We start from the raw sequence: 26,889 nt of genomic DNA, 5'->3' as shown, positions 1-26,889 counted from the left end.
TGGGGGGCAGTGGGAGGCACTGGGGGGGACCTGGGAGGCACTGGGAGGGCACTAGGAGCACTGGGGTGCACTGGAGGGAGGGGACTGGGAGCACTGGGATGTACTGGGAGGCACTGGGGGGTAGTGGGAGGCACTGGGGGGACCTGGGAGGCACTGGGGGGGCACTGGGAGGGCACTGGGAACACTGGGGTGCACTGGAGGGGGGGGACTGCGAGCACTGGGAGGTACTGGGATGTACTGGGAGGCACTGGGGGCACTGGGAGGCATTGGGAGGGCACTGGGAAGCACTGGCCGGCACTGTGGTGCACTGGAGGCGGGGACTGGGAGCACTGGGATGTACTGGGAGGCACTGGGCGGGGCACTGGGAGGCACTGGGGGGCAACTGGGAGGGGCACTGGGAGCACTGGGAGGCACTGGGAGGGCACTGGGGGGGGCACTGGGAGCACTGGGGAGGCACTGGGAGCACTGGGGGGTGTCACCCCCCCCCCCGCTTGCACCGGGGCGCCCCCTTGTGGCCTCTCCCGCGCCCCTCACCACGCCCCCTAGGGGGCGGGGCCACCATGACCACGCCCCTTAAAGGGCCCGCCGCGCCCCGGTGGTGCCGCCCAGCCCGGGGGAGTCCTGGGATCCCGTCCGCACTGGGGTGTGCTGCCGTGTACTGGGAGCACCGGGGTGTGCTGGTGTGTACTGGGAGCACTGAGGTGTGCTGGAAGCACTGGGGTGTGCTGGTGTGTACTGGGAGCACTGGGGTGTACTGGGAGCACTGGGGTGTGCTGCCGTGTACTGGGAGCACCAGGGTGGGCTGGTGTGTACTGGGAGCACTGGGGTGTGCTGGAAGCACTGGGGTGTGCTGGTGTGTACTGGGAGCACTGGGGTGTACTGGGAGCACTGGGGTGTGCTGGCGTGTACTGGGAGCACTGGGGTGTACTGGCATGTACTGGGAACACTGGGAGCACTGGGGTGTGCTGGGGAGCACTGGGGTGCACTTGGGTGTACTGGGAGCACTGGAACGTGCTGGCGTGCACTGGGATGTGCTGGTGTGTACTGGGAACACTGGTGTGTACTGGGAGCACTGGGATATGCTGGGGAGCACTGGGATGTGGTGGGGAGCACTGGGGTGTACTGGGTTGTACTGGGATGTGCTGGCATGTACTGGGAGCACTGGGAGCCCTGGGGTGTGCTGGGAGCACTGGGGTGTGCTGGCGTGTACTGGGAACACTGGGGTGTACTGGGTTGTACTGGGGTGTACTGGCGTGTACTGGGAGCACTGAGGTGTGCTGGGAGCACTGGGGTCTGCTGGCGCATACTGGGAGCACTGGGATGTGCTGGGAGCACTGGGGTGTGCTGGCGCATACTGGGAGCACTGGGGTGTACTGGGTTGTACTGGGGTGTGCTGGCATGTACTGGGAGCCCTGGGGTGTACTGGGTTGTACTGGGGTGTGCTGGCGTGTACTGGGAGCCCTGGGGTGTACTGGGTTGTACTGGGGTGTGCTGGCATGTACTGGGAGCCCTGGGGTGTACTGGGGTGTGCTGGCGTGTACTGGGAGCCCTGGGGTGTACTGGGTTGTACTGGGGTGTGCTGGCGCATACTGGGAGCACTGGGAGCAGCCGGGGTCCCCGTCCCCTTGCCCCCCCCCCCCCGCCCTCCCCCGCCCCCGCCGGGCCCCGCTAATCCCCTCCCCCCGCTAATCCCCGCCCGCGGCTGAGAACGGCCCGGGGGGGGGGGGGAGGGGGCACCCCTCCCCCACGCCCCTCCCCCCCCCGGACCGACCTCCCCCCCGACCCCCCCCCCCGAGTGGCTCGGAGCGGCCGGCCCCTCCCCCCCCCGTGCCTCAGTTTCCCCCCGCGCCGTGGCCCGGTCCCCACGGGGGGCGGGGGTGGAGCCGAGGGGGCGGGGCCGACCCCCCCCCCGCACGTGTCCCCCCCCCACGCACGTGTGTGTCCCCCCCCCCCCGCCACCCGAGGCAGGAGCAACCGGTGCGGCCGGGCCCCCACGGGCACCCGCGGGCCTCGGCGTCCCCGTGTGTGACCCCCCTCCCCCCCACGGGTGACCCCCCCCCCCCCCACGGGTGCCCCCGACCCCCCCCCATGGAGGCCCCCCCCGACCCCCCGGGGGCCGGGGTCCCCCACGCGGGACAGGGCCAGGACGCGGCGGTGCAGCGCGGCACCCGGCGGCTGCGGGAGGGCCGGGAGGGCAGGTACGGGGGGGCTGTGTCGGGCGTGGGGGGGCTGTGCCGTGGGGGGTCCCGGGGGGGAGGGGTCCCGGGGGGTCCTGTGCCGGGGGGGGGGCTGTGCCGGGGGGGGGGGGGGTGTCCCGGGCGGGTGGGGGGTCCCGTGCTGGGGGGGGGGGGGGGGGGCTGTGTCGTGCGTGGGGGTCCTGTGCCGTGGGGGGGGGTCCCGTGGGGTGGAGGTCCTGTGCCGTGGGGGTCCCGTGCCGGGGCGGGGGGGGGGCGGGGGGGGCTGTGAGTGGTGCCCGGAGGGGGGGGGGGGGGGCTGTGGCGGGAGGGGTCGTTTGGGGACACGGGGGGTCCCGGGCCATCGGGGTCACGCAGGGGACAAGGGGGGTGCCGGGGTCACCGTGGGGACGGGGGGGGGGGTCCCCGTGTCGGGGGGTCCCTGCCCCCCCCCCGGCCCCCGCTGGCGCTTGCCCCCCCCCGCCTTGCCCACCCGGGGGGGGGGGGGGGGGGATTACTGCAGGCAGGGAGCGGGCAGCGCTAATCCCCGCGCTGCCTGCGCCCTGCCCGCGGGGGGGGCACCCTGAAAAACGGGGGGGGGGACAAAAAAACCCAAGCGGGGCACCCAAAACCGGGAGGTTTCACCCCAAAAAAGGGGGGGGGGGGGCTGGCGCGGGGCGGGGCGGTGGGCGGGGCTGTTCGCCCGCCCCGCCCACCGCCCCGCCCACCGCCCCGCCCCTCTCCGGCGCCATGGGCGAGGGGGAACCCAGGTAGCGGGTGGAGAGGGGGGAGTTACTGTGAGGGGGGGGGGCGAGCACTGGGAGGGTACTGGGAGGCTACTGGGGCCGGGGAGGGGGTCACTGGGACACGGTGGGGAGCGAGTGGGGGGGTACTGGGAGGATGATGAGGCAGCAGCGGGGGGGGGGTACTGGGAGGATGATGAGGCAGCAGCTGGGGGGTACTGGGAGGTTACTGGGGCGGCGCGGGGGGGGGCGCTGGGATGAGGGGGGTTTACTGGGCCGCGGGGGGTGGGGTGGCGGGAGGGTGACTGGGAGGCGGGGAGCGTTACTGGGAGGCGCTGGGGGAGACTGGGAGACGAGGGGGGGCACTGGGAGGCGCTGGGGGAGACTGGGAAGCGGCGGGGGGGGGCGCTGGGAGACGCTGGGGCAGGCTGGGAGGGGGGGGGCTGCGGCGGCGGGACACGCCCCGCCCACTGCCCCGCCCACTGCCCCGCCCTGCAGCGGGGCCGCTGCGGCCACCGGTACCGCAGCACCCCGGGACCCCCCCTCGTGACCGGGACCCCTGGGACCGGGACCCCCCTACCCAGGACCGGGACCCCCCCCTCGTGACCGGGACCCCCCCCCCCTCGGGTTCGGGACCCCCCCCGGGACCGGGACCCCCCCGGGATCGGGACCCCCCCCCCCCGGGACCGGCCCCCCTCCCCCCGGGCAGCCCAGGTGGGGATGCGGGTGGGGGTCCCACTGGGGGGGGTCCCGCGTGGGTGTGGGTCCCGCTGTGGGGGTGGGGGGTCCCGGCTGGGGTGGGGTCCCGCTGTGGTGGGGGTCCCGATCACAGATGGGGGTCCCGGGTGGGCGGGGGTCCCGCTGTGGGGGGATCGTGGGTGGGTGGGGATCCCGCTGTGCGGGGGGTCTCGGTCGCGGGTGGGGGTCCTGGGGGGGGGGGGGGTCCTGCTGTGGGAGGGGTCCCGCGTGGGTTTGGGTCCCGCTGTGGGGGTGGGGGGTCCCGGGTGGGGTGGGGTCCTGCTGTGGGGGGTCCCGGGTGGGGTGGGGTCCCGCTGTGGTGGGGGTCCCGATCACAGATGGGGGTCCCGGGTGGGCGGGGGTCCCGCTGGGGGGGGATCGTGGGTGGGTGGGGGTCCCGGGTGGGGGGGTCCCGGTGCCAGCCCTGTCCCGCAGCATGGCCGATTACCTGATCAGCGGGGGCACGGGCTACGTCCCCGAGGACGGGCTGACGGCCCAGCAGCTCTTCGCCACCTCCGACGGCCTCACCTACAAGTACGGGGGGGCCCGGGGGTCCCCACCCCACCTCAGGGGTCCCCACTCCACCTAGGGTGTCCCCATCCCACCCCAGGGGTCCCCACCCCAGCCCCAAGGCCACCATGGGGACAGGGGTCCCCAGGAGCCATGATCCCCATGGGGCCACCCAGGGTGTCCCCATCCCACCTCAGGGGTCCCCACCCCAGCCCCAAGGCCACCATGGGGTCAGGGGTCCCCAGGAGCCATCGTCCCCATGGGGCCACCCAGGGTGTCCCCATCCCACCTCAGGGGTCCCCATCCCACCCTGGGTGTCCCCAGCCCATCTTGGGTGTCTCCAGCCCACCCCGGGTGTCCCCATCCCACCCCAGGGGTCCCCACCCCAGCCCCAAGGCCACCATGGGGTCAGGGGTCCCCAGGAGCCATCGTCCCCATGGGGCCACCCAGGGTGTCCCCATCCCACCTCAGGGGTCCCCATCCCACCCTGGGTGTCCCCAGCCCATCTTGGGTGTCTCCAGCCCACCCCGGGTGTCCCCATCCCACCCCAGGGGTCCCCACCCCAGCCCCAAGGCCACCATGGGGTCAGGGGTCCCCAGGAGCCATCGTCCCCATGGGGCCACCCAGGGTGTCCCCATCCCACCTCAGGGGTCCCCATCCCACCCTGGGTGTCCCCAGCCCATCTTGGGTGTCCCCAGCCCACCCCAGATGTCCCCACCCCAGCCCCAAGGCCACCATGGGGTCAGGGGTCCCCAGGAGCTATTGTCCCCATGGGGCCACCCCGGGTGTCCCCATCCCACCCCAGGGGTCCCCACCCCAGCCCCAAGGCCACCATGGGGTCAGGGGTCCCCAGGAGCCATCGTCCCCATGGGGCCACCCCCGGTGTCCCCATCCCACCCCCGGTGTCCCCCCCCCCACCCCGGGTGCCCCCCCCCCCAGGAGTCCCCCCGCGGGGATGTGTCACCGGGGGTCCCCGCCGTGGTGACCCCGTCCCCTCCTCAGTGACTTCCTCATCCTCCCCGGCTTCATCGACTTCACCGCGGACGAGGTGGTGAGTGCGGGGCGGCCCTGTCCCCCGGGGGGCGTCCCCATGTCCCCCCTCGGGGGGCGTCCCCATGTCCCCCGGGGTGACATCCCTGTCCCCTGGGGGGCATCCCCATGTCCCCCCCCGGGGGGCGTCCCCATGTCCCCCGGGGTGACATCCCTGTCCCCCGGGGGGCGTCCCCATGTCCCCCCTCGGGGGGCGTCCCCATGTCCCCCGGGGTGACATCCCTGTCCCCCGGGGGGCGTCCCCATGTCCCCCCCCGGGGAGCGTCCCCATGTCCCCCGGGGTGACATCCCTGTCCCCCGGGGGGCGTCCCCATGTCCCCCCCCGGGGGGTGTCCCCATGTCCCCCGGGGGACGTCCCCATGTCCCGCAGGGTGGTGTCCCCATGTCCCCCAGGGTGACATTCCTGTCCCCCAGGGGGTGTCCCCATGTCCCCCCCAGGGTGGCATCCCCCTGTCCCCCCCTGGGGTGACATCCCTGTGCCACCCAGGGTGACATCCCCATGCCCCCTCCCCAGGGTGACGTCCCCGTGTCCCCCCGGGGTGATGCCCCCATGTCCCCCCCAGGGTGACATCCCCGTGTCCCCCCCGGGTGACGTCCCTGTGTCCCCCTGGGTGCCGGGTGCCGGGGGGGGCAGGGTCTCCCCCAGCCCCCGGGGGTGGTGGCAGGAGGGTGACGTCCCGCTGTCCCCAGGACCTGACCTCGGCGCTGACCCGCAAGATCACCCTGAAGACCCCCCTCATCTCCTCCCCCATGGACACCGTCACCGAGGCCGACATGGCCATCGCCATGGCCGTGAGCACGGGGGGCACCCAGGGGTGGGGGGCACCCAAGGGGGGGCACCCAGGGGGGGGGGCCCCCAGGGGCCATCGCCATGGCCATGAGCAGGGGGGGCACCCAGGGGTGGGGGGCACCCAAGGCGGGGGGGCACCCAAGGGGGGGGCACCCAGGGGCCATCGCCATGGCCGTGAGCACGGGGGGCACCCAGGGGTGGGGGGCACCCAAGGGGGGGGGCACCCAAGGGGGGGGCACCCAGGGGCCATCGCCATGGCCGTGAGCACGGGGGGCACCCAGGGGTGGGGGGCACCCAAGGGGGGGGCACCCAAGGGGGGGCACCCAGGGGCCATCGCCATGGCCGTGAGCACGGGGGGCACCCAGGGGTGGGGGGCACCCAAGGGGGGGGGGCACCCAAGGGGGGGCACCCAGGGGCCATCGCCATGGCCGTGAGCATGGGGGGCACCCAGGGGTGGGGGGCACCCAAGGGGGGGCACCCAGGGGCCATCGCCATGGCCGTGAGCACGGGGGGCACCCAGGGGTGGGGGGCACCCAAGGGGGGGCACCCAAGGGGGGGGCACCCAGGGGCCATCGCCATGGCCGTGAGCACGGGGGCACCCAGGGGTGGGGGGCACCCAAGGGGGGGGCACCCAAGGGGGGGGGCACCCAAGGGGGGGGGCACCCAGGGGCCATCGCCACGGCCGTGAGCACGGGGGGCACCCAGGGGTGGGGGGCACCCAAGGGGGGGGCACCCAGGGGCCATCGCCACGGCCGTGAGCACGGGGGGGCACCGGGGGGGGGGCACCCAGGGGTGGGGGGAGACCCCAGGGGCCATCGCCATGGCTGTGAGCATGGGGGGCACCCAGGGGTGGGGGGCACCCGGGGGGGGGGCACCCAGGGGCCATCGCCATGGCTATGAGCACCCGGGGGGGGGGCACCCAAGGGTGGGGGGCACCGGGGGGGGCAGGGGGACGTGGGGGCGGGGCGTGGGGGCGGGGTCCCCACCCCTGTCTGGTTTGGGGGTCCTGGGGGTGCAGGGTCGGGGTGCCCACCCCCATGATGGGTGAGGGGGACCTGGGCATGGGGGGGGCATGGGTGGGGGTCAGGGTGCCCACCCCCCTCTGATTTGGGGGTGCGGGGTCGGGGTGCTCGCCCCCATGGCAGGGGTGCAGGGTCAGGGTGCCCACCCCTGTCTGGTTTGGGGGTGCGGGGTCGGGGTGCCCACCCCCATGATGGGGGTGCGGGGTCAGGGTGCCCACCCCCGTCTGGTTTGGGGGTCCTGGGGGTGCAGGGTCGGGGTGCCCACCCCCATGATGGGTGAGGGGGACCTGGGCGTGGGGGGGGCACGGGTGGGGGTCAGGGTGCCCACCCCCGTCTGGTTTGGGGGTCCTGGGGGTGCAGGGTCGGGGTGCCCACCCCCCTCTGGTTTGGGGGTGCGGGGTCGGGGTGCTCGCCCCCATGACGGGGGTGCGGGGTCGGGGTCCCCGCCCCCGTCTGGTTTGGGGGTGCGGGGTCGGGGTGCCCACCCCCCCACCCAGGGAGCCCCCCCATCCCCCAATCCCCGCCCCCCCCCTCCCCCAGCTGATGGGCGGCGTCGGCATCATCCACCACAACTGCACCCCCGAGTTCCAGGCCAACGAGGTGCGCAAGGTCAAGGTACGGGGGGGTCCCCGCTGCCCGCGCCCTGCCCGCGCCCTGCCCGCGCCCTGCCCGCGCCCTGCCCGCCCCTCTCCGCCCCCCCCCCCCAGAGGTTCGAGCAGGGCTTCATCACGGAGCCGGTGGTGCTGAGCCCCGCGCAGACGGTGGGGGACGTGCGGGAGGCCAAGGCGCGGCACGGCTTCTCGGGGATCCCCCTGACGCAGAGCGGGCGCATGGGCAGCCGGCTGGAGGGCATCGTCACCTCCCGCGACATCGACTTCCTCGCCGAGGGGGCCCACGGCACCCGCCTGGCCGAGGTGGGGCACGGGGGGGCGGGGGTGTGGGGCGGGGGGTACAGGTGGGGCACGGGGGGTACAGGGGTGTGGGGCGGGGGGTACAGGTGGGGCACGGGGGGGTACAGGGGTGTGGGGCAGGGGGGTACAGGTGGGGCACGGGGGGTACAGGTGGGGTACAGGGGGGTACAGGGATGTGGGGGGGTACAGGTGGCGTACGGGGGGGTACAGGGGTGTGGGGCGGGGGGTACAGGTGGGGTACGGGGGGTACAGGGGTGTGGGGCAGGGGGGTACAGGTGGCGTACGGGGGGGTACAGGGGTGTGGGGCAGGGGGTACAGGTGGGGCACGGGGGGTACAGGTGGGGTACGGGGGGGTACAGGGGTGTGGGGCGGGGGGTACAGGTGGGGCACGGGGGGTACAGGGGTGTGGGGCAGGGGGGTACAGGTGGGGCACGGGGGGTACAGGTGGGGTACAGGGGGGTACAGGGATGTGGGGGGGGGGTACAGGTGGCGTACGGGGGGGGTACAGGGGTGTGGGGCAGGGGGGTACAGGTGGGGTACAGGTGGGGTACGGGGGTGTGGGGCAGGGGGGTACAGGTGGGGCACGGGGGGGTACAGGGGTGTGGGGCGGGGGGTACAGGTGGGGTACGGGGGGTACAGGGGTGTGGGGCAGGGGGTACAGGTGGGGTACGGGGGGGTACAGGGGTGTGGGGCGGGGGGTACAGGTGGGGTACGGGGGGTACAGGGGTGTGGGGCAGGGGGGTACAGGTGGGGCACGGGGGGGTACAGGGGTGTGGGGCAGGGGGTACAGGTGGGGTACGGGGGGTACAGGGGTGTGGGGCAGGGGGTACAGGTGGGGTACGGGGGGTACAGGGGTGTGGGGCAGGGGGTACAGGTGGGGCACGGGGGGGTACAGGTGGGGTACAGGTGGGGTACAGGGGGGTACAGGGATGTGGGGGGGTACAGGTGGCGTACGGGGGGGTACAGGGGTGTGGGGCAGGGGGGTACAGGTGGGGTACAGGTGGGGTACGGGGGTGTGGGGCAGGGGGGTACAGGTGGGGTACAGGTGGGGTACAGGGATGTGGGGCGGGGGGTACAGGTGGGGTACGGGGGGGTACAGGGGTGTGGGGCGGGGGGTACAGGTGGGGTACGGGGGGGTACAGGGGTGTGGGGCAGGGGGGTACAGGTGGCGTACGGGGGGGTACAGGGGTGTGGGGCAGGGGGTACAGGTGGGGCACGGGGGGTACAGGTGGGGTACGGGGGGTACAGGGGTGTGGGGCAGGGGGTACAGGTGGGGTACGGGGGGTACAGGTGGGGTACAGGGGGGTACAGGGATGTGGGGGGGGGTACAGGTGGCGTACGGGGGGTACAGGGGTGTGGGGCAGGGGGGTACAGGTGGGGTACAGGTGGGGTACGGGGGTGTGGGGCAGGGGGGTACAGGTGGGGTACAGGTGGGGTACGGGGGTGTGGGGCAGGGGGGTACAGGTGGGGTACAGGTGGGGTACAGGGGTGTGGGGCAGGGGGGTACAGGTGGGGTACAGGTGGGGTACAGGGATGTGGGGCAGGGGGGTACAGGTGGGGTACAGGTGGGGTACAGGGATGTGGGGCGGGGGTGGGATGCAGGGATGGGATGTGGGGATGGGATGTGGGGCAGGGCCGTGGGGCAGGGATGGGACGGGGGCGGGGTAGGGGTGCAGAAGGGGGTGGGATGCCAGGGATGGGATGCAGGGATGATGGGATGGGGGACAGGGATGGGGTGGGATCAGGGGAGGGTCTCAGGGACAGGGTGGGGTGGGGATGGGATGGGGTGGGATGGGGTGGGATGGGATGGGATGGGATGGGGTGGGATGGGGTGGGATGGATGCAGGCCGGGGCGGGCTGGGATGTGGGGCAGGGATGGGATGGGATGGGATGGGGTGGGATGGGATGGGATGGGATGGATGCAGGCCGGGGCGGGCTGGGATGTGGGGCAGGGATGGGATGGGGTGGGATGGGGTGGGATGGGATGGGATGGGATGGGGTGGGATGGGATGGGATGGATGCAGGCCGGGGCGGGCTGGGATGTGGGGCAGGGATGGGATGGGATGGGATGGGATGGGATGGGATGGGATGGGATGGGATGGGATGGATGCAGGCCGGGGCGGGCTGGGATGTGGGGCAGGGATGGGATGGGATGGGATGGGGTGGGATGGGATGGGATGGGATGGATGCAGGCCGGGGCGGGCTGGGATGTGGGGCAGGGATGGGATGGGGTGGGATGGGGTGGGATGGGATGGGATGGGGTGGGATGGGATGGGATGGATGCAGGCCGGGGCGGGCTGGGATGTGGGGCAGGGATGGGATGGGATGGGATGGGATGGGGTGGGATGGGATGGGATGGATGCAGGCCGGGGCGGGCTGGGATGTGGGGCAGGGATGGGATGGGATGGGGTGGGATGGGGTGGGATGGGATGGGGTGGGATGGATGCAGGCCGGGGCGGGCTGGGATGTGGGGCGGGGATGGGATGGGATGGGATGGGATGGGATGGGATGGGATGGGGTGGGATGGATGCAGGCCGGGGCGGGCTGGGATGTGGGGCAGGGATGGGATGGGGTGGGATGGGGTGGGATGGGATGGGATGGGATGGGGTGGGATGGGATGGGATGGATGCAGGCCGGGGCGGGCTGGGATGTGGGGCAGGGATGGGATGGGGTGGGATGGGATGGGATGGGATGGGATGGGATGGGATGGGATGGATGCAGGCGGGGGCGGGCTGGGATGTGGGGCAGGGATGGGATGGGATGGGGTGGGATGGGGTGGGATGGGATGGGGTGGGATGGATGCAGGCCGGGGCGGGCTGGGATGTGGGGCAGGGATGGGAGGGGATGGGATGGGGTGGGATGGGATGGGATGGGGTGGGATGGGGTGGGATGGGGTGGGATGGGATGGGATGGGATGGGGTGGGATGGGATGGGATGGATGCAGGCCGGGGCGGGCTGGGATGTGGGGCAGGGATGGGATGGGATGGGGTGGGGTGGGGTGGGATGGGATGGGATGGGATGGATGCAGGCCAGGATGGGCTGGGATGTGGGGCAGGGATGGGGTGGGATGGGGTGGGATGGGATGGGGTGGGCTGGATGGGGGGCCAGTGGGGGCCATGGTGGCCCCGGGTCCCCCCGCTGCCCGGTGACGAGGCCCCGCAGGTGATGACCAAGCGCAGCGACCTGGTGGTGGCCCCGGCCGGCGTCACCCTCAAAGAGGCCAACGAGATCCTGCAGCGCAGCAAAAAGGGTACGGCCACGGGCCAGCGCCCCCGGCCACGGGGCCACCCCTGGGCCCGTCCCCAGCCCCGGGGCCACCTCCGTGTCCCCTTGTCCCTTGGGGTCACCTCCATGTCCCCATCCCTGGGGTCACCCCCATGTCCCCCATCTTTGGGGTCACCCCCATGTCGCCCCATCCCCATCCCTTGGGGTCACCTCTGTGTCCCCCCATCCCTGGTGTCACCTCCATGTCCCCCATCCCCAGGGCCACCTCCATGTCCCCTTGTCCCTTGGGGTCACCCCCATGTCCCCATCCCTGAGGTCACCCCTGTGTCCCCCCATCCCCATCTCTGGGGTCATCCCCATGTCCCCATCTCTGGGGTCACCCCCATGTCCCCATCCTTGGGGTCACCCCGGTGTCCCCCTGTCCCTTGGGGTCACCCACATGTCCCCTTGTCCCCATCCCTTGGGGTCACCTCCATGTCCCCCCATTCCTGGGGTCACCCCCGTGTCCCCCATCCCCATCTCTGGGGTCACCTCCCTACCCCCCTGTCCCTTGGGGTCACCCCCGTGTCCCCCTCCCTGGGGTTACCCCCATCTCCCCCCATCCCTGGTGTCACCCCTGTGTCCCCCTGTCCCTTGGGGGCACCCCCCTGTCCCCCTCCCCATCCCTGGGGTCACCTCCATGTCCCCATCCCTTGGGGTCACCCTGGTGTCCCCCCATCCCCATCCTTGGGGTCCCTCCATGTCTCCATCCCTGGGGTCACCCCCATGTCCTCCTGTCCCTTGGGGTCACCCCCATGTCCCCTATCCCTGGTGTCATCTCCATGTCCCCCATCCCTTGGGGTCACCCCAGTGTCCCCCCATCCCCATCCCTGGGGTCACCCCCATGTCCCCCTGTCCCCTGGGGTCTCCTCCATGTCCCCCATCCCTAGGGTCACCCCGGTGTCCCCCTGTCTCTTGGGGTCACCCCTGTGTCCCCCCATCCCTATCCCTGGGGTCACCCCCACGTCCCCTATCCCTGGGGTCACCTCCATGTCCCCCCGTCCTTTGGGGTCACCCCCGTGTCCCCCATCTTTGGGGTCCCCCCATGTCCCCATCCCTGGGGTCACCCCCGTGTCCTCCATCTTTGGGGTCACCCCCATGTCCCCCATCTTTGGGGTCACCTCCGTGTCCCCCCGTCCCTCGGGGTCCCCCCATGTCCCCCTCCCTGGGGTCACCCCGCTGTCCCCCCATCCCTGTCCGTGTCCCCCCCCCCCAGGGAAGCTGCCCATCGTCAACGACAGTGACGAGCTGGTGGCCATCATCGCCCGGACGGACCTGAAGAAGAACCGCGAGCACCCGCTGGCCTCCAAGGACGCCCGCAAGCAGCTGCTGTGCGGGGCGGCCATCGGCACGCGCGAGGACGACAAGTACCGCCTGGACCTGCTGGTGCAGGCCAGCGTCGACCTGGTGGTGCTGGTGCGTGGGGGGACGGGGACCCCCGGGGACGGCCCCGCGCTGCCCCCGCCCCGCAGCACCCCGATCCTGCCCTGCAGTGCACCGATCCTGCCCCGTGGCGCCCCAATCCTGCCCTATGGCACCCCAATCCTGCCCCATGGTGCACCAATCCTGCCCCACGGTGCACCGATCCTGCCCTATGGCACCCCAATCCTGCCCCATGGTGCACCAATCCTGCCCCACGGTGCACTGATCCTGCCCCACAGCGCCCAATCCCGCCCCACAGCGCCCAATCCTGCCCCACAGCGCCCCAATCCCGCCCCACAGCGCCCCGATCCTGCCCCACGGTGCACCAAATCCTGCCCCATGGTGCACCGATCCTGCCCCATGGTGCACCAATCCTGCCCTATGGTGCCCTAATCCCACCCCACGGTGCCCCAGTCCTGCCCCATGGCACCCCAATCCTGCCCCACGGCGCCCCAAACCCTCGCCCCACAGCACCCCAATCCCCTGCCCCCCAGCCATGTCCTCCCCATACCCTGTCCCCCCTATGCTGTGCCCCCCAGCCGTGCCCCCCGTACCCCCCGTGCCCCCCATGCCGTGCCCCCCAGCCGTGCCCCCGTGCCCCGTGCCCCCCCCAGCCGTGCCCCCCCGACCCCAGGACCCCTCGCAGGGGAACTCCACCTACCAGATCAGCATGATCCACTACATCAAGCAGAAGTACCCGGACCTGCAGGTCATCGGCGGCAACGGTGGGCGCGGGGGGCGCGGGGGCAGGGGGGGGGGGGGGGAAGGGGGGTAGGGGCGGCATGGAGGGGAGGGGGGGAGAGGGGGGCCATGGGGAAGGGCAAGGGGGCTGCTGTGGGGCGAGGATTTGGGGTGCCGTGGGGTGGGGTGCAGTGGGGCGGGGAGCAGGGCAGGGAAACGATGGGGGTGCTGTGGGGCAGGGGATGGGGACGCCATGGGGCGAGGGTTTGGGGTGCCGTGGGGCGGGGAGCCGGGCTGGGGTTTGGGGTGCCGTGGGGCGGGGAGCCAGGAGATGGGGTGCAAGGCAAGGAGAGGACTGGGGTGCCGTGGGGCGAGGGTTTGGGGTGCCGTGGGGTGGGGCACCGTGGGGCAGGGTTGGGGTGCGGTGGGGCGAGGGTTTGGGGTGCTGACGCCGCGGGCGCCCCGGCCGCGGGCACGCAGTGGTGACGGCCGCCCAGGCCAAGAACCTGATCGACGCCGGCGTGGACGCCCTGCGGGTGGGCATGGGCTGCGGCTCCATCTGCATCACCCAGGAAGGTGCGTGGTGCTGGCGCTGGCGCCGCGGCCCCCCGGCGCGGCGTCCTGGCGTGGCACGGTGTCCCCCTGGTGCGGTGTCCTGGCGTGGCGCGGTGTCCCCCTGGCATGGTGTCCCCCCGGCGCGGTGTCCTCCCAGCGCGGTATCCTGGCATGGCACAGTGTCCCCCCGGCACGGTGTCCTGGCATGGCGCAGTGTCCCCCCGGCACAGTGTCCTGGCATGGCACGGTGTCCTGGCGTGGCACGGTGTCCCCCCGGCGCGGTGTCCTGGCATGGCGCAGTGTCCCCCCGGCACAGTGTCCTGGCATGGCACGGTGTCCCCCCGGTGCGGTGTCCTGGCATGGCGCGGTGTCCCCCCGGCACGGTGTCCCCCCGGCGCGGTGTCCCCCCGGCGCGGTGTCCTGGCATGGCGCAGTGTCCCCCCGGCACAGTGTCCCTGGCATGGCACAGTGTCCTGGCATGGCACGGTGTCCCCCCGGCGCGGTGTCCTGGCATGGCACAGTGTCCCCCCCGGCACAGTGTCCCTGGCATGGCGCGGTGTCCTGGCATGGCGCGGTGTCCCCCCGGTGCAGTGTCCTGGTATGGCATGGTGTCCCCCCAGTGTGGTGTCCTGGCATGGCGTGGTATCCCCTGGTACGGTGTCCTGGCATGGCACGGTGTCCCCCTGGCACAGTGTCCTGGCACGGTGTCCCGGCGCGGTGTCCCCCCAGCGCGGTGTCCCCCTTGGTGCGGTGTCCCCCCGGCACTGACCCCTCTCTGGCAGTGATGGCGTGCGGGCGGCCGCAGGGGACGGCGGTCTACAAGGTGGCCGAGTACGCCCGGCGCTTCGGCGTGCCCGTCATCGCCGACGGCGGCATCCGCACCGTGGGGCACGTGGTGAAGGCGCTGGCGCTGGGGGCCTCCACCGGTGAGCGGGGAGGGGGCTCGGGGGCACCCAGCACCCACAGGGCTGCCGCCATCGGGGGGTCTCGCCGCCATCGTCGCCTTGGTGCCACCATGGGGGGGGGTCTCATGGCCGTCACCCCCCTGTGCCCGTAGTGGTGGCACTGTGGTGGGGGTCTCATGGCCGTCACCACCCTGGTGGCACCATGGGGGTCTCGTGGCTGTCCCCCCCCTGCACCCACAGTGGTGCCACCCTGGGGGGGGTCTCATGGCTGTCACCCCCTTGGTGCCACCATGGGGGGTCTCGTGGCCATCGTCCCCCTGCACCCACGCTGGTGCCACCCTGGGGGGTGTCTCATGGCCATCACCCCCTTGGTGCCACCATGGGGGTCTCGTGGCCATCGTCCCCCTGCACCCACGCTGGTGCCACCCCGGGGGGGGTCTCACCACCATCGTCCCCTTGGTGCCACCCTGGGGGGGGTCTCAGGGCCGTCCCCCCCCGCACCCCCTGACGGCCGCCCCCCCGCAGTGATGATGGGCTCCCTGCTGGCGGCCACCACCGAGGCCCCCGGGGAGTTCTTCTTCTCGGAGGGGGTGCGGCTGAAGCAGTACCGCGGCATGGGCTCGCTGGACGCCATGGAGAAGAGCAGCAGCAGCCAGAAACGCTACTTCAGGTACGGCCCCGGGGGGGCCGGGGGGTCCCCGACCCCCAGCCCTCACCCCCGGGCTCCGCGTGTCCCCGCAGCGAGGGTGACAAGGTGAAGGTGGCCCAGGGGGTGTCGGGCTCCGTCCAGGACAAGGGCTCCATCCATAAATTCGTCCCCTATTTGATCGCGGGGATCCAGCACGGCTGCCAGGACATCGGGGCCAGGAGCCTCTCGGTGCTGCGGTGAGCGGGGGGACGGGGACAGGGGATAGGGGACATGGAGGGGGGATGGGGACAGGGGACAGGGGACAGGGACAGGGGACGGGGACAGGGGATGGGGACAGGGGATGGGGGACAGGGGATGGGGAGAGGGGACAGGGGATGGGGGACAGGGACAGGGGACGGAGGATGGGGGACAGGTAGGGGGGACGGGATGGGGATGGGGGACGGGGATGGGGGACAGGGGACGGGGACAGGGATGGGGAGGGGGGACAGGGGATGGGGACGGGGGCTGGGGAGGGGGATGGAGAGGGGGGACAGGGGACAGGGATGGGGGACGGGGTGGGGACAGGGGATGGGGACGGGGGACGGGGGGACACAAGGGACAGGGAGGGGGGACTAGGGATGGGGACAGGGGACAGAGGATGGGGGACGGGGACAGGGGACAGGGATGGGGGACAGGTAGGGGGGACAGGGGACGGGGACAGGGGACAGGGGATGGGGGACAAGGATGGGGATCGGGGACAGGGGATGGGGGACGGGGACAGGGACAGGGGACGAGGACGGGGGGACAGGGAGGGGGGACAGGGGACGGGGACGGGGAGGAGGCCACCCGGCGCAGCTGACCCCTCGCCCCCGCCAGCTCCATGATGTACTCGGGGGAGCTGAAGTTCGAGAAGAGGACCATGGCGGCGCAGATCGAGGGGGGGGTCCACGGGCTCCACTCGTAAGTGGGGGGCACTGGGGGCTCGGGGACGCTGCGGCAGGCACCACGTCAGATCCGGCTCTGCGCCCCCGCGCACGGGGGGGCAGGCGCCCAGTCACCCCAGTGCCAGGCATGGGGGGCACCCAGTCACCCCAGTGCCAAGTATGGGGGGCACCCAGTCACCCCAGTGACAAATGGAGGGGGGGTGCCCAATCACCCCAGTGCCAGGCTTGGGGGGCACCCAGTCACCCCAGTGCCAAGTATGGGGGGCACCCAGTCACCCCAGTACCAGGCTTGGGGGGGGGCACCCAGTTGCTCCAGTGGCAAGTATGGGGGGGCACCCAGTTACCCCAGTACTAGGCTTGGGGGGAGCACCCAGTTGCTCCAGTGGCAAGTATGGGGGGGCACCCAGTCGCCCCAGTGTCAGGCTTGGGGGGGCACCCAGTCACCCCAGTGCCAGGTATGGGGGGCACCCAGTTGCCCCAGTACCAGGCTGGGGGGGGGCACCCAGTTGCCCCAGTACCAGGTATGGGGGAGCACCCAATTACCCCCCCCATTGCCCCAGTGCTGGGTATTGGGGGGGGTCCCAGACACCCCATTGCCCCAGCACCAGGTATTGGGGGTCGCAGCCCCCCCTTGCCCCGGTGTCGGCGGCGGTGCCGGGGGCTGTGCGTGCCGATCGGCCGGGCGCCCCCGTGCTGCACCCAGGGGAGACCCCCGCAGCGGGGGGCCAGCGCCGCCCCCCCCCAGTGACAGGCGGGGTGCAGGCAGGCTGCAGCGGTTGCTTTAATTCGGGGTGCCCGCGGCGGGAGGGAGGGGTCAGCACCCATGGGTGCCCCCCCAGCGTCTGCCCCCGCCTCGGTGGCGCCCGGTGGCACCGGGGGCTTCGCCTCCCCGTCCCCCCGAGGGGGTGCAGGATGGCTGGGGGCCACGGGGAGGCGGGGCTTGTGCAAGGGGGCGGGGCCTCTTGCGGCTGGCAGGGCTGGTTGGCTGAGCGGTTGGGCACCGGCTGGGTGGTGGGCTCGTGGCAAGTTGATGGTTGGCCAGCTGGTGGGGCTGCTGGTTGGCTGGCTGCGGTGCTGGTTGGCTGTGGTTGGTTGGCTGGGATGCTGGTTGGCTGTGGTTGGTTGGCTGGTTGGGATGCTGGTTGGCTGGCTGCGGTGCTGGTTGGCTGTGGTTGGTTGGCTGCGGTGCTGGTTGGCTGTGGTTGGCTGACTGGCTGAGATGCTGGTTGGCTGGGGTTGGTTGCCTCGTTGGCCAAGATGCTGGTTGGCTGGTGGAGATGCTGGTCAACTGGCTGGTTGAGGTGCTGGTTGGCTGGCCAGGATGCTGATTGGCTGTGGCTGGTCAGCTGGTTGGGATGCTGGTTGGCTGGTTGGTTAGTTAGCCAGTTGTTTGGCCAGGATACTGGTTCGCTGGCTAGTTGGTTAGCCGGGATGCTGGTTGGTTGGCCAGTTGGCTGGCCGGGATGCTGGTTGGTTGGCTGGGATGCTGGTTGGCTGGCTGGTTGGTTGGCCGGGATGCTGGTTGGCTGGCGGGTCAGCTGACCAGGATGCTGGTTGGCCAGTTGGCCGCCTTGCCCATGCTCCCCATGAGCCGTGACCAGACAAGGCCGGGTAGGGCCTGGGCGGTCGTGGCGCTGCCGGCACCGCTTGGGTGAAGCCGAGCAGTGGTTCGGGGTGGCACGTCCTCACCGACGGCCCCGAGGCATCCGTGCCAGTGCTGGGCGGCTCGGTCGGAGCACGGTGCCGGTGCCGGGAGCCCAGTGCTGGTGGCCAGCCAGCCCGGTCAGAGTGCGTTACTGGTGCCAGGTGGCTCGGTCACAGCACAGTGCCGGCGCCAGCCTGGCTTGGTCAGAGCATGGTGCCGGTGCCGAGTGGTGCTGGTGCTGGGAGCTGGCTCGGTCGGAGCATGGTACTGGAGCCTGGCGACTTGGTCGGAGCGTGGTGCCAGTGCCAGGAGCCTTGGTCGAGCACGGTGCTGGTGCCGGATGACTCAGCTGGAGCGTGGTGCTGGTGCCAGATGATGCCAGTACCAGGTGGCTTGGCCACAGCACGGTGCCCGGTGCCGGTGCCAGGTGGTGCCGGTGCTGACGTCTGTCCGGATCACAGTGCCGGTGCCGGGGCGGGGGGCCGGGGGGGTTGCCATGCCGCGTGCCAGGGTGACCGTGTAACCTTCTCTCTCTTTCCCGCCCATGCCGCCGCCGTAGCTTTACGGTTCTGCCACGTAAGTACCGGCTTGTGCCCCCCGTCGCCAGGGCCGCAGGGTGCCGGGGGGGGGACGGCGGGCTGGGGCGGGGGCTGCCGGTGACGGGGGGGGGACCCCATTTCCCAGCCAGGATCTGACGTGGTGCCGGCAGGGGGGGTGGGGGGCAGCGGCGGGGTCCGGGGGCACGGGGCCCCCCCTCACCACTGCCCCCCCCCCGCAGTTACGAGAAGCGGCTGTACTGAGGAGGGGCCGCGCGCCGGGACCCCCCGCCACGGCCACCGCTAGCGCCGCGCCAGGGCTGGCTTTGCACTACGGGCCGGACCCCTGGCCAGCCCCCCCGCCGCCGGCACCCCACGGCCGCGGGGCTGCCGGGGCCCCCCCAGCACCCACCCGGGCCCCCGGGGTGCCGCAGCCTCCGGGGGTGAGCGGGGGGCAGCAGCGGCCCCCCCTGCACCGGGGGGGACCCCCCTGCGCCCCGGGGACCCCCCGGCCCCCCGGCAGGCTGGGGGGGTGGGGGGCACCGGGGCCGGCACCGCGCTGTATCCAGGTATGAATAAAGTCATGGAGCATCCGGCGCTGGCCCTGCCCGTCTCCCTGCCCGCGCGGGCAGCACCGGGTGCGGGCAGCACCGCGGCACGGGTTGGCGCACCGCGGCACACGTGGCGCAGCCTTGCGCGCCGTGGCGTGGCTTGGCACGGCTCTGCCACCACGGCACAGCCTGGCACGGGTTTGCACGCCCCGGGGACAGCCTTGTCACCTGGGGCGCAGCGTTGCACGCTGGCCTGGGCTTGCACACCGTGGGATGGGTTTGCACACCGTGGGCGCGCTTTTCCACACCGCGGCACAGCCTGGCACACCGTGGGTACGTCTTTGCACACACTGGCACAGGTTTGCACACCATGAGCACGGCTTTGCACACCGTGGTATAAGTTTGCACGCCGTGGCACAGCCTTGCACACCATGGGTACGTCTTTGCACACCGTGGCACGGCTTTGCACACCATGGCGCAAGTTTGCACACCGTGGCACAGCCTTGCACACCTTGGGTATGTCTTTGCACACCGTGGCACAGGTTTGCACGCCATGGCTTTGCACACTGAGGCGCAGCCTTGCACAGCATGGGCATGGGTTTGCACACCGTGGGCGTGCTCTCTTACACACCGTGGCAATGCTTTGCACACCGTGGCATGGCTTTACACACCGTGGCACAGCCTTGCACACCATGGCACAGGTTTGCACACCGGGGGTATGTCTTTGCACAGCGTGGCACAGCCTTGCACGCCGTGGGCATGCTCTCCCACACACCGTGGCACGGCTTTGCACACCGTGGCATGGGTTTGCACACCGGGGGTACGTCCTTGCACAGCGTGGCACAGCCTTGCACGCCGTGGGCACGGCTCTGCCCCCCAGGCTCCGGGCATGGGGGGGGGGGGGGCAGAGCAGCCCCACGGCGCCCCACGGCCTCGTGGCCCCGCGCGGGCTGGTCGCACCGCTCCGTCCATCCGTCCGTCCGTCCGTCCCGGGGTGGGCCGCCCCCCGTTAGAGCCTGGCCTTGGGCGGGGGGGCCCCCTCCAGCGAGCACAGGAAGGCCAGCAGGGCGCGGCGGTACTCGGCGGGGTGCTGGCGCAGGTGGCCGGCGTGGCGGGAGCGTGGCCAGCCCCGGGCGTGGGCGCGGATGCCCTGGGCGCGCCAGCCCTGCAGCAGCGCCCGCAGGGCCGCCGGCCGGCTCAGCCCGTCGTCCAGGCTGTAGAAGAGGAGGAGGGGGCAGCGCAGGGGGGGGCTGGCGAAGGCCCCCCGCGCCCGCTCGAACTCCTGCCCCCCCCAGCACCCCAGCACCCCCAGGTAGAGCCGGGCGCCGGCGTGCGCCACGGCCCGCAGGGACGGCGTGCTCACCGTGCTGGCGATGCCTGCGGGGAGAGAGAGGCGTCGGTGCTGGCGGGGGTCCCCGGTGCACCCCTGCTTGGCGTGTGTCCCCCCCCCCGGCCACACTCACCGCGTGCCATGTCGCCGAAGCCACCGGTCACCAGGCTGTCGTAGACGATGCCGCGGAAGCGCGGTGCCAGGCGCCGGCATTGCCGGGGCCGGTGGTGCAGGAGCAGCAGTACCTGGGCGAAGGTGTAGGCGCCGGCGGAGATGGCGTGCACCAGCAGCGGGCGGGTGGCCAGGTCACCGCCGCCACCACCATCGCCGCCACCGTGGCCACCGCCATCACCACCATCGCCGCCGCCGCCCCCGGTGCCGCCATCGCCGCCGTGGTCCAGCAGCCGCAGCAGGCGCCCCGCCAGGCGCCGTCCTCGCCGCGGCCGCAGGACGTGGCACGCCGTCGTCCCCACCACCAGCACGTCCACGCCGCGGTGCAGGTAGAGCGCCAGGTACCGCGCCAGGCCCGCCGCCCGCGCCCCCAGCCAGGGCAGCAGCAGCAGCAGGGGTTTGGCGCGGGGGGCGCGCGGCGGGGACCCCCCGCCGGCGCCGCTGTAGAGGCAGATGGACCCCGAGAAGGGCGTCACCGTGACGGGGGGCAGCGGCGGCGGGGCACGGCGCTGCCCCGCGTCCTCCCTGGGGGAGACAGGGCGGGGGGGGACCCCAAATGTGGGACCCCCCCCAAATGTGGGATCTCTCCCAAAGTGTGGGACACTCCTAAATGGGGGAGCCCCTAAATGGGGGACACCCCCCCAAATGTGGGACCCCCGTAAAAGTGGGATCACCCCAAAAGTGGGATCCCCCCCCAAATGTGGGCCGCTGCCCCCCCACACGTGCCCATGTCCCGCAGGCACTTGGGGGCCCCCTGCCCCCCTTGCGCCCCCCCCGCACCCCACCCTGGGGGCCGCGCACCCCCACCCCGGCATCACCCCCCACCCTGGGGCTCCCCCGGCCCCATGGCCACCCCACAGCCACCCCACGGCCACCGTGTCCCCTCCCCGCACTCACCTGGGGTCACCGGCTGCGCCGGGGGGGGGTGCCAGCAGCAGGGGGTCCGGCTCGGTCAGGGGGTCCGGCTGTGCCTGGGGGTCCCGTGGTGTCGGGGGGCCTGGCTGTGCCTGGGGGTCCGGTGTGCCGTGGGGGTCCGGCTGTGCTGGGGGGTCCGGCAACACCAGAGGGTCCGGCTGTGTCGCCAGGTGCGGTGTGCCATGGGGGTCCGGCGGTGCTGGGGGGCTCCGCCTGTGCCTGGGGGTCCGGCTGTGTGGGGGCATCCGGCTGAGCTGGTGGAGTTTGGCTGTGCCGGGGTCTGGCTGTGCCAGGGTGGATTCTGGGGCGGGTGCCGGTGGTGGGTGCCGGTGGTGGATTCTGGGGCGGGTGCCGGTGGTGGGTGCCGGTGGTGGGTGCCGGTGCGGGTGCCGGTGGTGGGTGCCGGTGGTGGGTGCCGGTGCGGGTGCCGGTGCGGGTGCCGGTGGTGGGTGCCGGTGGTGGGTGCCGGGGTGGGTGCCGGGAAGCGCCAGGCGGTGCCGGCGGAAGCCGGGATTAGGCCAGGCCGCGGTTACAAAACGCCTTACACAACGCCAGCGGGCACCGCGCCACCGCTGCCGGGATGGGGACGGGGCCCCATTGCCCCCCACGGCCCCTTGCGGCCCCCCACGGCCCCCCACGGCCCCCCCCACACCCCACATGCCCCGATGGCCCCCCACGGCCCCCCAGGGACCCCCAGGGACCCCACAGCCCCCTGCTGCCCCCCACGGCCCCCCATGGCCCCCCACGCACCCCGATGGCCTCCCACGGCCCCCACAGCCCCCACGGCCCCCCACAGCCCCCCACGGCCCCCATGGCTCCCCACAGCCCCCCACGCGCCCCCATGCACCCCGATGGCACCCCACGGATCCCCATGGACCCCACGGCCCCCCATGGCTCCCCACAGCCCCCCACGTGCCCCTATGCACCCCGATGGCACCCCACGGATCCCCATGGACCCCACGGCCCCCCACGGCCCCCCATGGGTCCCCACAGCCCCCCATTGCCCCCCACATCCCCCACAGACCCCACGGCCCCCCATTGCCCCCCACGGCCCCCGCAGCCCCCCACGGCCCCCCACGGCCGCCCTCAGCTCCCCGTCTCCCCCCACAGCCCCCCATGCCATGTCGACCCCGTTGTGTGGTCCCAGGGGACGGCGGTGACCTGGTGACAGCTGCCACCACCCCCTCCCCCAGCCCCCCCCCAGCCCCCCCAGGTCCTCCCCAGGCACCCCCAGCCCTGCTCACAGCCCCACGCACCCCATGGCTTCGAGGTCCCCGTGTCCCCCCCCGCTGTCACCCCAGGGTCCTCAGTGTCCTCCCTCCGCCATCTTGATGAGAGGCTGGGATGGGGGGCGACGGGGGGGGCGATGGGCCGGGGGTCACCCTGCGTCCCCTCCCGGGACCCCCGACCCCGCTGCCCGGGGTCCCAGGCCAGGGCTCGGGGCGGGGGCAGCCCCGTGGGGGAGGGGCGCTCAGCCCCATGGCGGGGGGTGCTCAGCACCCAGGGAAGGGCCCCCCCCGGATCCCGGGGGTCCCGGCTGCCGGACACCGGGGCAAACGAGCGAGGACGGAGGGGCCAGCGCGGTGGCACAGGCGGCAACGCACACGGGGGACACGCGGGTGACACGCGGGGGCGCAGGGGGTGGCACGGGCGCCAGCGTGTGTGGTGGCACACGTGGTGGCATGTGCGGTGGCACGCGTGATGGCACGCGTGGTGGTACACGCAGTGGCGCACGAAGTGGCACACGTGGTGGCACGGGCACTGGCGTGTGGGGTGGCACACGTGGTGACACACGTGGTGGCACATGCAGTGGCACACATGGTGGCATGGGCACTGGCACGTGCGGTGGCACGTGCAGTGGCACACGTGGTAGCACACGTGGTGGCACGCGAGGTGGCAGGGGCACCAGCACGTGCGGTGGCACATGCGGTGGCACGCGCAATGGCACACATGGTGGCACATGCAGTGGCACACGTGGTGGCATGGGCGCTGGCATGTGTCATGGCACGTGCGGTGGCACACGTGGTGGCACGCAAGGTGGCAGGGGCACCAGCACGTGTGGTGGCACGTGCAGTGGCACACGTGGTGGCACACGAAGTGGCACACGTGGTGGCACGTGCATTGGCACACGTGGTGGCATGGGCACCGGCACGTGTCATGGCACGTGCGGTGGCACACATGGTGGCACACGAAGTGGAACACGTGGTGGCACGTGCATTGGCACACGTGGCGGCATGGGCACTGGCACGTGTGGTGGCACACGTGGTGGCACACGCGCTCCCCCTGCGTTGGGGCTGCCTGCCCCCGTCCCCGCGCCGCCCCCCCCAGGCTGGCAGCTCCCGGTGGCCGTGGTGGCCTGGATGGCTACCGTGGCTCGCCTGAGCGTGCCGCTGACCCGCCGAGCGGCTGCGCCCGTCCTGGCACCTCTGCGCCCCCCGGCCCTGCCCCGTGCCACCCCCGTCACCCAGCCCCGGGGCTGCCGGCGCGGCCGTGCCACGGCCCTCGGAGCCGCCACGTTTGGGGGCTGCGAATGGGGCGCGGGGTGCGACCGCCCACAGCACGGGGGTGCAGCGAGCGTGCGCGGTGCGTGTGCACGGCTGCAGCGCGTGCGCGCGGTGTCTGCAGTGAGCGCAGTGTGTGCCTGCAGTGCGTGTGTGCAGTGCACCTGTGTGCCTGCAGTGCGTGCATGCAGTGAGCGCAGTGCGTGCAGTGCGTGCAGTGTGTGCCTGCAGTGTGTGTGCGCAGTGCGTGTGCATGCCTGCAGTGCGTGCATGCGGTGAGTGCAGTGAGCGCAGCGTGTGCAGTGCGTGCCTGCAGTGCACGTGTGCAGCGCGTGTGCGTGCCTGCAGTGTGTGCATGCAGTGAGCGCAGTGCGTGCAGTGAGCACAATGTGTGCCTGCAGTGTGTGTGCAGTGCGTGCGCATGCCTGCAGCACGTGCATGCGCTGAGCGCAGCGTGTGCAGTGCATGTGTGCAGTGCGTGTGCATGCCTGCAGTGCATGCGTACAGAGTGCAGTGAGCGCAGTAAGTGCAGTGTGTGCCTGCAGCGTGTGTGCGCAGTGCATGTGCATGCCTGCAGTGCGTGTGCATGCCTGTAGTGCGTGCAGTGTGTGCATGCAGTGAGTGTGCGCAGTGTGTGCAGTAAGTGCACGTGCCTGCAGTGCGTGCAGCGTGTGCCTGCAAGCAGCGTGTGCCTGCAATAAGCGTGTGCCTGCAGGGAGTGCGCACGGTGAGGGTGCGCGGCAAGGGTGTGCACGCAGTCAGTGCGCAGAGCGCGTGCCTGCGGTGCGGCTGTGCAAGCAGGGTGTGTCTGCGGTGTGCGCAGTGTGGGCGTGCAGTGGGTGAAGCACATGCATGCACCAGCATGTATGGTGCATGCCTGCAGCAAGCGTGCAGGGTCAGGCAGTGAAGGTGTGCAGTGCATGCCTGCAGCGTGCAGCGTGCGCAGTGCGTGCGTGCAGTGTGTGCAGTGCCTGCAGCGCACATGCAGCGTGTGCGCATAAAGGCCGCACGCGCGTACGTGGGCAGCGTGCAGCGCGTCACGCAGTGCACGGGGGATGTGCGGGGATGCGCGTGCGGGGAGCGTGGGCTGTGCGCGGCGTGGGCATGGCGTGAGCAGCACACGAGCGGCGTGAGCAGCACGTGTCCATGCAGCGCGTGTGCGAGCAGTGTGTCTGTGCAGCGTGTGCGCGGTGTGTCCGTGTGCCGTGCGTGTCCGTGTAGCGTGTGAGCAGCGTGTGGCGCGTGCAGTGTGCCCACACAATGTGCAGCGTCTGCAGTGTGTGCATGCCATGTGCAGTGCGTGCAGCGTGAGCAGCATGTGCAGCGTGAGTAGTTGTACAGTGTGAGCAGCGTGAGCAGCGTGTGCAGTGTGAGCAGCATGAGCAGTGTGAGCGGCGCACAGTGTGAGCAGCGTGTAAGCAGCGTGTGCAGTGTGAGCGGTGCGTGCAGCGTAAGCAGCGTGAGCAGCATGTGCAGTGTGAGCAGCGAGCAGCGTGTGCAGTGTGTGCAGTGTGAGCAGCATGAGCAGTGTACGCAGCGTGTGCAGTGTGAGCAGTGCAAGCAGTGTGTGCAGTGCAAGCAGTGAGCAGTGCATGCAGTGCATGCAGCGTGAGCAACGTGAGCAGTGTGTGCAGTGTGTGCAGTGTGAGCAGTGTGTGCAGTGCATCCATGCCATGTGCAGTGGGAGTGAGCCCAGCCCAGCCCAGCTGAGCTGTACCGGGCCGAGCCGTACCGTACCGAGCTATACCGAGCCGTACTGGGCTGTATTGGGCTGTACCGAGCCATACCGGGCCGTACCATACTGAGCCGTACCGAGCTGTACCGTACTGGGCCGTACCGGGCTGTACTGAGCCGTACTGGGCCATACTGAGCCGTACCGTACTGGGCCGTACCAAGCCGTACCGTACAGTACCGGGCCGTACCGAGCCGTACCGTACCATACCGAGCTGTACTGTACCGTACCGTACCGGGCCGTACCGTACCGTACCGGGCCGTGCCGGGCCGTACCGTACCATACCGAGCTGTACTGTACCGTACCGTACCGAGCCGTACCGGGCCGGGCCGTGCAGAGCCGTGCGGAGCGGAGCGGGGCTCCGGGGCTGCCGCTGCCCGCGGCGGGGCCGGGGCCGGGGCCGGGGGCGGGGGGGGGGGGGGGGGGGGAGGTGTTCGGGGGGGAGGGGGTGCTGGGGGGGCGGGGAGGGGGGGGCAGCCCGTGCCCGTGCCCGCCCCGCCCGCCGCTGCTCTGCTGCTGCCGGCGCTGCCGGCGCTGCCGGTGCTGCCCGTGCTGCCGGTGCTGCCCGTGCTGCCGGTGCTGCCCGTGCTGCCGGGGCCGCCGGGGCCGCTGCCGGGGCCGGGGCCGCCGCGGAGCCGGTGGGTGCGGGCGGGGCCGGGGCGGGGGGTGCGGGGCGGGGGGTGCGGGGTGTCGGGGTGCCGGGGCTCGGGGGGAACGGGGGGGGGGGGGCTGTGCGGGACCCGCGTGTGCACGGCGTGCGGGGGGGGGGCGAGCAGGGCTGGGGGTGCGAGTGTGAGCGTGAGCGTGAGCGTGAGTGTGAGTGTGAGTGTGAGTGTGAGTGTGCATCCCACAGCGAGCAGCCAGGGCTTCGGGCTGAGCCGGGCAACGCACAGGCAGACAGACAGGCACAGGCAGACAGGCACAGGCAGACAGGCACAGGCAGACAGAGCCCCCGGCACACCCCCGCGCGGGCCGGCTCACGCGCACGTGCTCACACGCCACGGCACGCGCACCCGCACACCCGCACCTGCATGTGCACACCCGCACCTGCACACCCACACCCGCACACCCGCACACCCACACACCCGCACAGTCGCAGGCGTTCACGGCACTGGGCCGATCAGGCGGCAGGAGCGAGGGTGCGCGTGGGGGTGTGCAAGGGGGTGTGCAA

At 72.4% G+C, this 26,889-nt stretch overlaps 2 protein-coding genes across 8 annotated transcripts; one reads left to right on the top strand and one right to left on the bottom strand.

Annotated features, from left to right (window-relative positions):
- Positions 1-597: 597 nt before the first annotated feature.
- Positions 598-19,114, top strand: IMPDH1 (inosine monophosphate dehydrogenase 1). 7 transcript variants are annotated; one of them, XM_087766731.1, is made up of 15 exons: positions 598-680; positions 4,091-4,189; positions 5,168-5,216; positions 5,906-6,007; positions 7,568-7,642; positions 7,735-7,941; positions 11,101-11,188; positions 12,419-12,618; positions 13,259-13,349; positions 13,786-13,881; positions 14,643-14,786; positions 15,291-15,435; positions 15,507-15,650; positions 16,270-16,353; positions 18,761-19,114. In XM_087766731.1, exons 2-15 carry the CDS (start codon positions 4,092-4,094, stop codon positions 18,780-18,782), a joined length of 1,545 nt encoding a protein of 514 aa, XP_087622857.1. In that variant the 5' UTR covers positions 598-680; position 4,091; the 3' UTR covers positions 18,783-19,114. The 7 variants fall into 7 exon arrangements, with proteins under 7 accessions (XP_087622857.1, XP_087622858.1, XP_087622852.1 ...); XM_087766732.1 differs by lacking the exon at positions 598-680 and adding an exon at positions 2,071-2,198 and having other exon boundaries at positions 7,849-7,941; XM_087766726.1 differs by lacking the exon at positions 598-680 and adding an exon at positions 2,071-2,198.
- Positions 19,115-19,258: 144 nt separating this feature from the next.
- On the bottom strand, positions 19,259-21,815 carry LOC148054471 (uncharacterized). Its single transcript, XM_087766733.1, has 3 exons — positions 21,468-21,815; positions 20,533-21,095; positions 19,259-20,446 (listed from the first exon to the last, which is right to left on the bottom strand). Exons 1-3 carry the CDS (start codon positions 21,728-21,730, stop codon positions 20,079-20,081), a joined length of 1,194 nt encoding a protein of 397 aa, XP_087622859.1. The 5' UTR covers positions 21,731-21,815; the 3' UTR covers positions 19,259-20,078.
- Positions 21,816-26,889: the final 5,074 nt, after the last annotated feature.

Source organism: Nipponia nippon, unplaced genomic scaffold (assembly GCF_047370975.1).
Source record: "Nipponia nippon isolate SJK-2023a ecotype South Korea unplaced genomic scaffold, ASM4737097v1 scaffold_3, whole genome shotgun sequence".
In the NCBI taxonomy this organism is placed as follows: domain Eukaryota; kingdom Metazoa; phylum Chordata; class Aves; order Pelecaniformes; family Threskiornithidae; genus Nipponia; species Nipponia nippon.
Note: the sequence above shows the minus strand (reverse complement) of the source record. Positions and strands in the feature narration are given on the sequence as shown.

Bases quoted from the DNA above. Each gene is read 5' to 3' on its own strand.
- LOC148054471 (XM_087766733.1), bottom strand. From the start codon at position 21,730: ATGCCCCCACACAGCCGGACCCCCAGGCACAGGCGGAGCCCCCCAGCA. The intron at 21,096-21,467 runs GTGAGTGCGGGG...TGTCTCCCCCAG, and splicing joins GGCGCAGCCGGTGACCCCAG to GGAGGACGCGGGGCAGCGCC. The intron at 20,447-20,532 runs GTGAGTGTGGCC...CTCTCCCCGCAG, and splicing joins CTTCGGCGACATGGCACGCG to GCATCGCCAGCACGGTGAGC.
- IMPDH1 (XM_087766726.1), top strand. From the start codon at position 2,089: ATGGAGGCCCCCCCCGACCCCCCGGGGGCCGGGGTCCCCCACGCGGGA. The intron at 2,199-4,090 runs GTACGGGGGGGC...CCTGTCCCGCAG, and splicing joins CGGGAGGGCCGGGAGGGCAG to CATGGCCGATTACCTGATCA. The intron at 15,436-15,506 runs GTACGGCCCCGG...GTGTCCCCGCAG, and splicing joins AGCCAGAAACGCTACTTCAG to CGAGGGTGACAAGGTGAAGG.